This window comes from Cladophialophora psammophila, assembly GCF_000585535.1.
Source record: "Cladophialophora psammophila CBS 110553 chromosome Unknown aczJe-supercont1.16, whole genome shotgun sequence".
NCBI classification, from domain to species: domain Eukaryota; kingdom Fungi; phylum Ascomycota; class Eurotiomycetes; order Chaetothyriales; family Herpotrichiellaceae; genus Cladophialophora; species Cladophialophora psammophila.
This window is the reverse complement of record NW_006912937.1, coordinates 461,679-474,419: the sequence shown is the minus strand read 5'-3', so window position 1 is coordinate 474,419 and position 12,741 is coordinate 461,679. Positions and strand designations below refer to the sequence as shown.

General features: G+C 52.4%; 5 protein-coding genes across 5 annotated transcripts; 1 reads left to right on the top strand and 4 right to left on the bottom strand.

The window, feature by feature from the left end:
• Window positions 1-173: 173 nt before the first annotated feature.
• Window positions 174-1,379, bottom strand: A1O5_09442 (CMGC/CK2 protein kinase; the record flags this gene model as incomplete). Its single annotated transcript, XM_007750021.1, has 4 exons — window positions 174-272; window positions 332-751; window positions 830-1,203; window positions 1,265-1,379. The coding sequence occupies 4 exons, from the start codon at window positions 1,377-1,379 to the stop codon at window positions 174-176; spliced, it is 1,008 nt and encodes a 335-aa protein (XP_007748211.1).
• Window positions 1,380-1,929: 550 nt separating this feature from the next.
• Window positions 1,930-3,009, top strand: A1O5_09441 (uncharacterized protein; the record flags this gene model as incomplete). Its single annotated transcript, XM_007750020.1, has 1 exon — window positions 1,930-3,009. The coding sequence occupies one exon, from the start codon at window positions 1,930-1,932 to the stop codon at window positions 3,007-3,009; it is 1,080 nt and encodes a 359-aa protein (XP_007748210.1).
• Window positions 3,010-3,308: 299 nt separating this feature from the next.
• Window positions 3,309-4,255, bottom strand: A1O5_09440 (uncharacterized protein; the record flags this gene model as incomplete). Its single annotated transcript, XM_007750019.1, has 4 exons — window positions 3,309-3,478; window positions 3,556-3,576; window positions 3,637-3,943; window positions 4,010-4,255. 4 exons carry the CDS (start codon window positions 4,253-4,255, stop codon window positions 3,309-3,311), a joined length of 744 nt encoding a protein of 247 aa, XP_007748209.1.
• A 791-nt stretch (window positions 4,256-5,046) lies between these two features.
• On the bottom strand, window positions 5,047-6,594 carry A1O5_09439 (histidyl-tRNA synthetase; the record flags this gene model as incomplete). The annotated part of the gene is made up of 1 exon (XM_007750018.1): window positions 5,047-6,594. The coding sequence occupies one exon, from the start codon at window positions 6,592-6,594 to the stop codon at window positions 5,047-5,049; it is 1,548 nt and encodes a 515-aa protein (XP_007748208.1).
• A 584-nt stretch (window positions 6,595-7,178) lies between these two features.
• On the bottom strand, window positions 7,179-10,019 carry A1O5_09438 (uncharacterized protein; the record flags this gene model as incomplete). The annotated part of the gene is made up of 1 exon (XM_007750017.1): window positions 7,179-10,019. The coding sequence occupies one exon, from the start codon at window positions 10,017-10,019 to the stop codon at window positions 7,179-7,181; it is 2,841 nt and encodes a 946-aa protein (XP_007748207.1).
• Between the last annotated feature and the right edge of the window lie 2,722 nt (window positions 10,020-12,741).

Below are 12,741 nucleotides of genomic sequence, written 5' to 3'. Positions count from 1 at the left end.
TGAGCCCCTTCTCGAACTAGATGTTCTTGCGCTACCACGGCGTTGTGGAGGTTGAATCGTCGTCGTCTCTCATCACTCATTCGGAGAGCGTCCTCGGGATGCTCTGTTTCTCCTATCCTTGACGGTGAACCGTTGCCGGAGATAGATACTTGCACCAGATAGTTATGCTCGCTTCAAGAGACGTGGTTTTGGGAGTTCTGCTGCTGTGCTGCCGCATTCCTCACCGGAGCGAAGTAAGGATGTGCCATTGCCTCCTGAGCAGTAAGACGTTCCTATCGCAGAACAGTCAGTATCAACCCTCCGTATCGTCAACAGACCTGTTGTAACATACCTGGTGATCATATCTCAACAGCTTGTCCAAAAAGTCGATAGCTTCCGGGCTGACAAAGCGCTGATTGTCGGCATTTACGAAACTCTGCCACGGCTTCTTCGGGAATCGGCTCAGTATGTCGTCGTACTGCGCGTCTAGTTCAATGTCATATCGATCTAGATACTCAAACAGGTCATCTGTACCTAGGACCTTGGCGATTTTGACAAGCTGATCCGAGTTGCTGTTTCCGTGGAAGAAGGGTTCCTTGCGGAAGATCATGGAGGCGAACATGGCTCCCAGGGACCACATATCCAGAGAGTAGTCGTATTCTTGGTAGTCGACAAGTAGTTCAGGTCCTTTGAAATAGCGGGAGGCAACGCGCACATTGTATTCTGTCCCTTGGTGATAGAATTCAGCGAGACCCCAATCGATAAGTCGAAGCTACGTAACCCAATATCGTCAGCATATCACCCATGGTTTTAAAATTGGAATAGCTTGCGTAGTGTCCTGTCCCCTCACCTTTCTTTTCGCATGATCGATCATAACGTTATGCGGCTTGACATCTCGATGCATGATCCCTTTGCTATGACAGAAATCCAACGCCTTGAGCAACTCGAAGATATAGTAGCGCACATCGTAGTCCACGAAGCGGGGGTACAGAGTCCGGAAATCAGTGTTGTCGACATTTTCAAAGATCAGGGACGGCGTCTTGCTCTGGCTGTCCCGTACCACGTCCAACAGTGCCACAATGTTGGGACCACCGGCCAAGTTCTGCAAGATCTTGATTTCACGCTTAATTTTCTTCTTCTTGACCGGCTTGAGCACCTTGATCACACATTTCTGGTAGTTGACGATGTTGATGCCCTCGAAGACCTCGGAGTATTTGCCGCGACCTGCGAACCCCGGTCAGCTATTCCACCTTGTAATGTGTGTCCTTGATCACAAGCCCCTCACCGATTTTCCTGACAATTTCGTAATTCTCCAAGACACCCCATGAGATGGCTACCGAGTCGTAGTCCCAGTATGACCGCGGCATGTTAGCGTTGACGTCCGCGTAGACTCGCGCCATGGCTGCGGTTGCGGCGGCTGTACTGCGAGGGGATCGCGGGGTTGTGTCATGCGCTGGAGGATGGACGATGGAAATTTGGGCAGGACAAGGCTAGACTGTGCGATGACGACGACAACGGCGGCGGCGGCGACCAAAATGGATGTGAAGACGAAGCACGGCCAGCCGCAACAAGACGGCCGTGGACTGCCTATTGATTAAAGGCAAACGGCCAAACAATGAAGATGGAGAAATAAATGAGTGGAATGGAGGGAACCGTACCCAGTACTGGGTAGTGGTGGTACGGAGAGCGATCTGTGCTGCGGTAGCCTTTCGATCTGCATGCCATCCCACGTAGGCAGGGCAGGCAGGGGATCTGAAATTTGATCATGCACCCACTAGCGGATATATTTTCCCCGGCCACCGCAGTCGCAGCTTTTCACAATTTTGGATTTCAGCAACGAGGCCCTCTGCACGCCGCTGCTGAAGGTCAATCGGAGAGCAGCCTCGAGTAACAACATGATCGTCGTTGCTCTTGAACCGGCGCACACTTGCGTCTCCCCAAGCGAACAATATGCCATTCCACGACCTTAACGTACTCTACACTACCAACCACACAGACCTCTCTCACACCCTCGCCTTCCATGCTGAACTGGGTTACTCAGTGGTCGCTCTTTCTCTCTTGGTCACAGGCAAACTTCCATCCACGCCCCAACCCATCCCCGTCTCCTCGATCGCCATCCCAGAGAGCATTGGCACAGTCCTCACACGACTGACACTCACAATCTCCGACGCTACCCAAAACCACCGCCTCTCCCAGTTTTCACCGGCATACTCCTTGCTTGCCATCCGGCCCACAACAGAGAAAACTCTCCAACTCTGCTGCACGTCTCTCGATTGCGATTTGATCTCTCTCGACCTCTCTCAACGGCTTACCTTCGCCTTGAAATTCAGAACCGTCTCTGCGGCACTACAGCGTGGGATACGCTTTGAGATATGCTACTCCCCCGCGATTCAATCGTCAGGAAATAATGAGGCGAGGAGAAATTTAATCAGTGGTGCAACTGCACTAATTCGCGCAACGAGGGGCAGGGGCATAATCTTGAGCAGTGAAGCCAAAAATGCTCTGGGAGTGAGAGGGCCACATGACGTGATTAATTTGGCAACGATTTGGGGGGTGGGACAGGAGAGAGGGAAAGAAGCATTGTGTGAAGAGGTCGGTAAGGTCGTGAGGTTAGCGGGAATGAAAAGGACGAGTTTCAGGGGTGTGATCGATGTCATCGATGGAGGTGAGAGGTCTTCCGTTGCACCAAAGGGCGAAGAGGAAAGAAAGGAGAGCAGCGCTCGACATGAAGTAACCCAAAACCAAGTTGCGAAAGGAAAGGAAGAAGTGATCGTCAACGGTTTAAAACGGAAAGCATCCGAAACACGCCTAGCAACTGCCACGGGTCAGAACCGTCGGCCTACAGCGGAAGACAAACCCCTTTCAAAGCGCCAGATGAAAAGAGCGAAGAAGGCTAAAATGGACGGAGGTGATGGTGGTAAAGCAGGGCCCGACGGCGCAGATACAAGCCGCGTCCAGGATACCGCTGCATCAGATTTTCCTATCAAGCACGAGACACTTTCCGATAAGAAAGTGTCCGCCAAAAGCTAGGGACCGGGAATGTCTTGCCCAGGTCCGGCTTTTCAATATACAAGAAATGAAACGCAATAGTACTGTCCGATCCGATGTCGTCCATGTCCTCGAAATCACTGGGTATATTCGTTCAATGTAGCGGGGTTTTTTCGTTTCTTTTGCGAGTCTATGATAACAGAGTCGGTACAGGTGCTCTTCTTCCAATGCCTAGCGTGTAGGCGTTCTTGAGCGTAAGGGTTGCAGGATCGATAGTATTGAATGAGCCGACCGGGAACCCGCCGCTTGTCGCTGAGGCTGCCTCCGCAGATGCTGAGGATTCACTTGATGAAATTGTCGTTGTGGTTGATGATGAAGACGAAGACGAGGATTTTGATGAAGTGGTAGTGGAAGTCGTTGATGCTGACGAAGTTGTTGTTGTTGTTGCTGTCGCTGCTGCTGCTGCCGCCGACGATGAGCTCGTGCTGGCAGTTGAGCTCGAAGCTTCTGGCTTAGGAGCCTCTCCTGTTTTAGTAGGCTCGGCCATGTTAGATGGGACGCTGCTGCTGGGGCCAGAAGATTCCGTACCAGATGTCGTCATCGCAGAGCCTGGAGCCAAATTGTTAGATGCGTGGTCTTGACCTTCAAAAGAGCATAGGAAAGACTTACTCGATGACTGCCCGAAGAAGCCACCAGGAGAGACAGCAGCAGTTGGGGCCGCAGCTGGTGGAGCGCCAGCCACCGTCACGCCAGTCTTGATGGCTTCAGATGCTGGAATTGACGAAAGACCAGGCGTGAAGGACGGGTTGGAAGATGTAAAGATGGCAGCATTGCCCATTCCCCCCATTTCCCACCCAGACGCCATAGGAGGCGGGCTGCCAGCACCGCACCAGCACCCGGGGGGAGCGTTCATCCACTGAGTCACGTAGGCAGTCACGGTGCTTCCCATGCACGGGGACACGGCCGTTACGGTTGTCTGTAATCCTTGATGTTAGTGCTGCCAAACTTGGGGCGCAAACCGGCGCGATCTAGAAACACTCACCGTTTCGGTCATGGTCTCTTTCATAGGAGGCGGGCAGGTCTGGGCCGGGCAGCTTGGGCAACTCGGGGCTTGGTAGGTAGTGGTTGGTGCCGCCCAGGACGAGTATTGATTGTTGTAGTTGTTGCCACCCCAAGAGCCACCCTGACTGCCAGAGCCGCCGCCGCCGCCGTATTGGCCTCCTTGGTTCATCCCGCTGTCACTGCCTCCACTGCCCCAACCGGAACCGGAACCGCTGTCACCACCCATGTTGGGACCAGCCGAAGCCTATCTGCTGGTCAGCCAAGAATGTCGCACGACACTCGGGGAAATGCAGAAGACCATACTTGCGCCAGGCAAGCAGCCAAAACGGAAAGAGCGAAAAAGGAGCGGACAGCCGGCATCGCGATGGAATGTAAAGTGTTATTTCGCAAAGGAATGGCAATAGGAAAAAAAGAGAATTAGATGCTGGTCCAGCAACAAAGAACGAACGACTCTTTTGGGGAGAGAGATGAGGAAGATGAGGGATGGAGATGAGAAAACATTGCGAAACTTCGGCCTCTAAATGGACATTTTGAAGTCGAGATGAAAAGGAGACATCGACAAGGACCCAAATTGAAGGGAGCTGGTTGCTTTCGGTGTGATGGACATCCGGACAGCGGCTTCAGACGACGAATGCTACGGAGTGAGCACGGTCAGCCAAGGTCTGAGCCGGGCGAGGAGAGCCGAAGTGGTTGCGGCGGGCACCCATCAGGTCGCGATTGGGCCAAGCTGGATCTCAAACACCAGCTGCGACGTTTGCTTCTTCATCATAGTCTCGGAGTTGAGCCTCCCAGTGGCTGGGGCGTATCAGGTTGAGGGTGAATTGTAGCAGGCGATGGGTGCTGAGACAAAGGGGTGTTTCATGCCGGGCGCTTGGCGCGGACCTGCGACACAGCCAGCTCTTCGGGTCTCTCATTGGCCAGCCTTATCTAATGCTCTATCTACTAATACAGCCTTGCAGGCTTGTAGCGCCATCTCGAAACTCGATGGTCTAGATCCCCTTCCCCGGACTTGACCTATTATTCGTCTATCTTCGCCAGCACCCCTCGTACCTTGGCAACAAGATCCTCTACCTTGACAAGCACGCCCTCCTTTTCAGGGTCGCCTTCCGGCAGACCCATCTGCTTAACCTTCACCTCCCCTCTTGCCTGCTCATCCTCCCCGAGGATGACGGCAATTGGCGCCCCAGCACGGTCTGCTTCTTTGAATTGCTTTTGCAGCTTCGCCTTTTGTTTCCAGAAAGTCTCCGCTCTTATGCCGGCATCCCTCAGTGCAACGAGGACGTCGATCCGTTCCTCAAACATTCCGCCAAAGCCAGACCCGCCAAATGCCATTACATACGCATCGGTCCTATTGTGTTTGACGTAGCTGAACTTTTCGCCCTTTGCAATCCTGGCTTTGGTAATAGCAATTATTCGATCAATACCGAAACTCACACCAACACAGGGAATGTTGGCGTCGGGTCGGAAGCGTTCGACAAGATGATCGTAGCGACCACCCGCAGCCACGGATCCCACACCTACAGAGGGGTCTTCAGATCTATCTTCGTCTTCAGAGATTTGTTTCCTTTCTCTCTTGGGAATACCGTTGGGGGCGCCATTTGTCGCAACAGGTGCCATGGGAGGCGCGGAGTCGGTCGCCGGAGCTGGTGTTCGCGCAGGGGCAGAGCCCTCAGTGACAACTTCATAGATGATGCCCGTGTAGTAGTCAAGACCACGCGCCAGAGAGAGATCGAAAGAGATTTTGTCAAGAGCCTTCCACCTCCGGAGGTAACGCATCAACAGCTCCATCTCTTCAACGCCCTTTTTCGCCTTCGGATTGCTCATAAGAGCCTCGTCTTTCTGTAACTCTTCCAGTAGCTCTTTGCCTCCTTTCCTCGTGACGTATGTCTGTATCTTGTCTGCGACTGATTCTTCAAGTCCCTTTTGCTCAACCATCTCCTTCTTCACTTCAGCCCAAGGCAGCTTATCCAGTTTGTCGACTGCGCTGGATATCGTCCGGATCTTTTCTCCTGGAACGCCGCAAACTTCGAACAGCCCGTCCAATATCCTTCGGTCGTTGATCTTGATCGTATACCTTCCACTCCACTCCAGGGTCTCGAAGACGTTGACAATGATCGAAATCATTTCGCTGTCGTTGAACATCGGGGCACTCTCGCCGGCAAAATCGATGTCACATTGCCAGAACTCACGCATGCGCCCTTTGGAGATGGCAGGCTGGTCTCTCCTGTAGACTTTGCCTATTGCATATCTCCTCCAAGTCTCAATATCTGGGTTCATTGCCAACCATCTGGCAAAAGGGACTGTCATATCGTAGCGGAGGGACAGGAGCTCGCCGCCTTGGTCCTGCAGGTCGTAAATCAATTTCGAATCTTCCCCATATTTTCCTTTCAGAACTTCTTGCAGCTCAAAGACTGGAGTGTCAAGTTCTAGGCCGCGATAGTGCTCGAATACTTTCTCGATTTGTCTCCTGATTGCTTTGAGCAAGTCGATATCCTCACCAGACCAATCTCGCGTGCCCTTCGGATTCTTTATCACTTCCTTGCTCTTCTTCTTGTCTTTCGCCATCGTGGCGCACTTCCGCGAACGATATCGTAGACTTGAGGACGGGAATATGGTGTAGATGCGTCTGTTAGTCGGCAGATTGGTGCTACAGGTTCGTAGCAGACTGCGCATATATAATTGTCGTCGCAAGAATTCGATCGACATATCAGAAAATGAAGAACAGTCAAAGGGGAAATTATTGGGCACCGAGAATCACGTGATGAGTTTGTCTGACTCATACCACTAGTAGGTAATAAAAATCTTCGTGGTAATATTAATAAGGAAGAAGTACTTCGTCTAGAACCCGATTCGAATTAGCTTTTGCTTCCCCTTTCTGATGGCCTGGGACAGCTCGTTGGAAATCAGTCATCCCTTACATTATGGCGACCCGCAAGGGAAGTCCCGCTGGGACTAGGTGGCTGACGCCACCCCTCTACAATTAGTCAAGCGAAGCAACCACTTCGTTTTACAATGAATATAGGTAGATCAGAAAGACTTTTCGAGAAGAAGCTATCGCCGATGTCTACCATCTACGTCGACTACATCACAGCCCCTACAGCCAGCCAACCAACGTGAAGCCTGAATCATCCAAAAGGCTACTTGCGGTCCTACCACGTAGTTGAACCTGGGATGTGCCCTGGACTGTAGCTCCCTCTTTGCGGACTGCGCAATGCACCTCCAATGACCCCTGCAGCTGCTGGACTGCCGTTGTTCTTGCCCCTGCTGCTGCCACTTCCTTTGCGACCATTCATATCGTACTCGGTGGAGGTTGGCATCGGAGGAATCGGATCAGCATCCTCAAAATCAGCAGAGAAATTGCTAATTCCGCCGAGAGAACGATTGGTATCCGATCTCGGTCGTCGTTGGTCACCTGAAGGAAGAGTCTTGGCGTATGCAGCAAAAGGAGAGCCTTGGACTTCGGCGATGATGGGGCTATTGGGAAATGCTTGAAAGCTGCCAAACGCATATGGGCGGGCGTGCTGCGGGGGAGGACGAGTACCGGGTAGGTCACCTTCTGGCGTGAGAGGACCGCTGTTGCTGAGCATCATTTGTCTTTGAGCCATTTCTTGTTTCTCCAGATTGTCAAGCTCGCGAAGATTGACTTCCCATCGCTGCCTTGCGCTCCTCAGTTCCCTGTCTATGTTATAGATCTCCTGGTTGAGCTCGGCCTCGCGCTTCTGTTGTTCGGCACCCTTGGCATTCGATTCGGCAGCTCTTCTCTCTTTCTCATTGAGTCCTTGCGCATTGGCTTGGGTGATCCTATCGTGCTGCTCGGTCAACTTAGAATTGCGGGCAGTCAGACGTTCCTTGCGCGTAACAATGGTGTTCAGTTCTTGGTTGACACAAGTCTTGTCGTCCTGCGCAGCCGAACGTGCCTTTGCCAGGGCATCGTTGGCTTCGGAGAGGAGCTTCTGCTGTTCATCGTGCGTTTCTTTGGCGGTGGCGTGGTCGTCATTCTCATCGTCAGGCGTAGAGACCAGGTTTTCGAGCGCGGCGTCAAGTTCCTGTGTGGCATCCTCAGTCTGTCGGATATTGCGCTCGGCTTGCAACAACTTTTGCCTTTGCTTCGTGTCGTCGCTGGCGGTCTTCAGTCGAGTGGTAAAGATGTCCACTTCCTTTTCGACTTTGACCAACGCAGTTCTGTGTTGACGTCGAACTTTAGTAAGGCGATTGCGGGCTTCGTTTAATTTAGCTTCGGCAGACGAGATGGAATTTTTCAGGGTGGTGGTAGGCGACGATGGTGTTGTAGATTGGCGAACTGAAGCGGGGGCCATCGAGGCGGGCACATCTTTATCTAACAGCATCGGCGTCTTGACCATGATGGATGCGAAACCTTCGTCTCCCTCGCAGCTAATGAATGTACAGGTATAAGTGCAATTTGGCGCGAGCCCAGATATCGTACCCATCCACTGGGCACTACCTCCATCATGCTGAGAAGAATTGTCAAGTGGCTCAAGAGATACTGCGTGCCACTTGGCGCCATTGATGCGTACGTAGAACGGCCTGCAATCGATTCCCTGAGGAGGCCTTTGTGTTTGCTCAGATTCGTAGACGTAGGTTGCTTCAAATGAAATCGACGAAGGTTCCACATTGGTGATCCATACGAGATCTTGATGTAATGCTTCGAAAGGGCCGCTTTCCTTGTTCCCAACGGTCGGGAGAGCCTTGTTGTGCTCAACCTCTCGTAAGACGTGGACTTTGGTGCTAGCAAGAGCAGCCCAGAATGGCTGTCTGCTTCTGACGTGGTTTGCCTGACGCCTGCGCTTCTTCGCACTCACGCCTTTACTGTCCTTGCCATCTTTGAACCCAGGCGTTGAAGGAGGCTGGAAGTCGACGGAGGACGAAACAGCGGTAGGGCCAGAGCCGTCTAGAACCGAAGCATCCGACACAGATCCTGCCGAGGCTTCGGTATCTATGCGTTTCGATTTGGCTGTTCCTGTGGTATAGGAGGATATGTAACGACGAAAGCTCGCCATGACGCCCTGGGCGATTATGTGTATAGCGAATAGACTCCTAAAATACGACGGTGGGCCGGGACTGTCGCCGAAATCGTGATCCGAGGGGAGATATTTCAGGTAGTCCATAAACCCGGTCTGGGAGAGGAGGTCGACAGGTACCAAATTCGAATAGAGAAATCGACGAACTTCTCGGCTGCGCGCCAGGTGCAACAGGAGAACTCCGGCCACACAGAAAGTATTGACCCTACTGTTCTTCCCAGAACTGCCATTGCCAAGCGTAATCGCGATTTGTATCTGAGCCAGGTCGAGCGCGAAATTTTGAGCCCAAGTCCAGAGGCCGACCCATAGTCCGAAGCAGATGGCATCTACTATGGCAGTAGTGCTAAAGTTTGGGACACCGGCCGATCCTTGGAAGATGTCTAGCAAGGAGATCAGCGAAGCCGGGGCACCACCTCCTGGCATCAGAGTCAACGATGCGAACAAAGCCTGGACAATCGTCAAGACCATGGACGGAAGGGCGAGAAGGACAATCAGCAGAGACACAGTATCGCAGGCCGGCCGAGAGCGCAGAATTGTCGAGGCCAGATGGAGGGCGCTGATATCCTGAGAGGGCTTGGATCGGGAAGACACCATATCGCCTCGTCTTTGATGTAGCATGGCAAATCCATTCGCCTCCCACTTGGTATCCTTCTCTTTGGCAGCGCTCGAATCGGGCTCGCCGGCGGCGGGTTGAGAATTGAGAGACCCTTTCGAGGAGGAGTCCTGCTGCGACTCGGAGGCGGCGGCAAGGGATCGATCGTTGGCTATTGCGTTTGAAGAGTTGTCGGTCGGGCTGGGTTGGGGAATAGGCTCGGATGGGACAGGGCCCTTTGCGGTGCCATTGAGATGACCATTCGATTTCTGTTTAGTTACACGTTTGCCGGGACCTACAAGACCGTTTTCATGGCGGTTACTGTGCTGATGCTTCTTCGCCGCAGGGTTTCGCGGCATGAAGGTCTGGAAGACTGGCGGTGGGCTCCGTTCCAGTCGGCTTGGTGACTCCTTTCAGGTCAGCAAGCCAACTGGAGGGATATGATGTCCGGATCGACCTCTTTGGGGCGAAAGGAGAAACGGATGGGGTAAGTCAAGGGAGTGGAAGGTAACGCCGTCTAGGTAAATGGTGGATAAATGGTTCGCGAACGTCGTGGTAGGGATATTGGCGGCAGGGTGGAAAATGCGGGAGTGAAGAAATGCAAACGAAAGCGAAAAAGCTCCATGAGCCAAGTCAGAATCTGGATGTGGATGGTTTGATGGTGGATGGCGGATGGTGGATGGTGGATGTGGGTATGGATTGCGCACTGACATGGGCGTGGGTTGGCCTTGTTGGTCTCGGTTCAACTGCCACCACCGCGAGTGGCCACTTCCACCTAACAACTTCAATCAACAACAATGGCCCCCCAAAGACGGAAATCGTTTAGTGCTTCTGTACGATCCCATCATCGTCATCAATCAGCCTCTTCCCTGTTTCCAAGTCTCCTGGTAAACGATCTTCTCTCCCAGTCATCTTCAGCCGGGAAAAGCCTATGGACTACTCACTTCCCGGGCAGAGAGCACACGCCTCACGACGGCACTGGACCGAGGTGTCTTTCTCAAAAGCAAAACTGTCACAAGGAGGGGCAAACGAGTCGAGTCGAATCGAACACTCCGAAAGCAAACCAGAGGTGGGTAATATTCTTTTCATTTTCCTCGGGCGCAGTCTGAGAGACACCTGATCGCACACAGCGCCCGGAATACTTTTCCAACTCTATCTATCCAGTACCCGTCCTCCCTTCGACCGGAAGCAGCTCATATTCGACCTGGTATCTGCATGAAAGAGAAAGAAAAACATAAGAATCTAGCGGGCGCTGCAACCAGATTCGAGGGACTTCTCAATCTACTTTTCAATCCCCTAGCCTTTCTCGGACGCCTTTGGACGCCCCTATGGCCTGAGGGGCCTGCCATTCACTCATCTGAACCTGAAACACAAACTGCGCAGGGCCCCGTGTACCCGCTAAATCCCGCCTACTGGACGAGGTTTGGCCGGTGATGCTTGGTTGAACAACGCCGCTCGGCCCCCCGGAGACCTACGTGGAGAGCCGAGACTCGAGCACTAAGAAGCCCGCTAGGCCCATCAATCTCTAGCAGAGGTCATTGACAAGGCCTATCCAAAATTGAAGCACAGCGAGGCATCCTTCCAAGCCTTTGTTAGCTGCAGCAAATGCACCACACACCGCGCAGGACAACAGCCTAGTAAAGTTAAAGCCTCCGAAAAAGAGAAAAAAAAAAAGTCCCCTACGCAAGCTGCCGACCGCTGCCGACTCGCCCGGACGGCAAGCCATCCTTCATGATGTGCTTCCTGCAAATCTATGTTCTACCCCTCCTCAAGACTTCTTTTTGCTCTAAACTTGCGCTATCGGTCGATCATGGATTTGATGGCCGCTGCAAGCCTGCGGCTTCCAATTGCCGACACATCCTGTATGTACAGAACATTGGCAATTGCGGATACACGGACCCCTGGGCGAGGGCTGGATGTTTCCATCCCAAGATCATCGCTGCCTCAGGCTGAACCTGCTGACCGCATTGAAATGGGGTTGTGCTGTCACTCACTGTCTCTATCAGGTTCTCCCCAGTCACATCACGATTGTCCTTCGCAATTGCGGAGACAAATGATTCAGCGACCTTTTCTGTAATAAGCAAATTATGCATGCTTACCTTATTTTGTCTGACGCTACTATGTCCAGATTCAGAAAGACCAGCCTATTGACATATTAATATTGATTGATTTGCGGATCTCCACTCTTCTCGGAGTCTTCTGATGGAAAAGAACATAGGTCACCAACTTTTCGTGCCCTTGCTCTTAGGGGCTCCAAGGAGCTCTTGGAACCCCTGCACGCTGGGAGGGATTACTTTCCTTAAAGATCCATCTCATGCCACTTTGTCACATCCAAGGGTAGTTTCACCGCGTTTGGACCCTCTTTGCTATTCTCCATGCGGTGCCTTGTTGTCTCTAGCCAAATGATCTCGAGAAATGAGTGTGCTTGTTCAAGCTCGCCCAACACACTACTTGGGGCTAGAGTCATCGACCAAATAGAATTGGTCACACGAGTGAAGCAATTCGAACAAGGCATTCTTCCGTTTCTTCCGACAACATCCTTGCTGCAGATCAACGGACTTCTTATCGAACCATTAATCTACACCTCTGTGCCACCGCCTATTTGTTGAGAACCACTGTAACGCGCCCTCGGAAAGCAGCTAGTTCAACATTGGGCGGGGCGTCTTAGCCATTTATGACGACTTTTCAAGCTGTTGAGCGTTACCTCCAGGATTGATGAGCGCAGGTTCAACAATGGTGGATTGGTCACAGGGACGATCAAGGAGAGCGCCGCGCCTCCAGTTGCGTGAGCCCTTGAGCAGCTAACGACTGGGATTCGTTGCAGTATTGCGTTTCCCATCCCAGTCAAGGTCGGGATAACACACTGGACTCGAGGATCAGATAGGCATGGAAGATGCCCGAATGGAACTCCAGTCAACTATTAGATCACGTCAACAGCATGGTATCTTGCATCCTCGGGAGCAACATCACCAACCAATACTCAAATCCAGTTTTAGCCTTGTGATCTGGCTTCAAGTATCCAAATCTATCTCCGATGATCGATTAGACACCTGCTGGCTTGCGACATTGGACAATGCCATT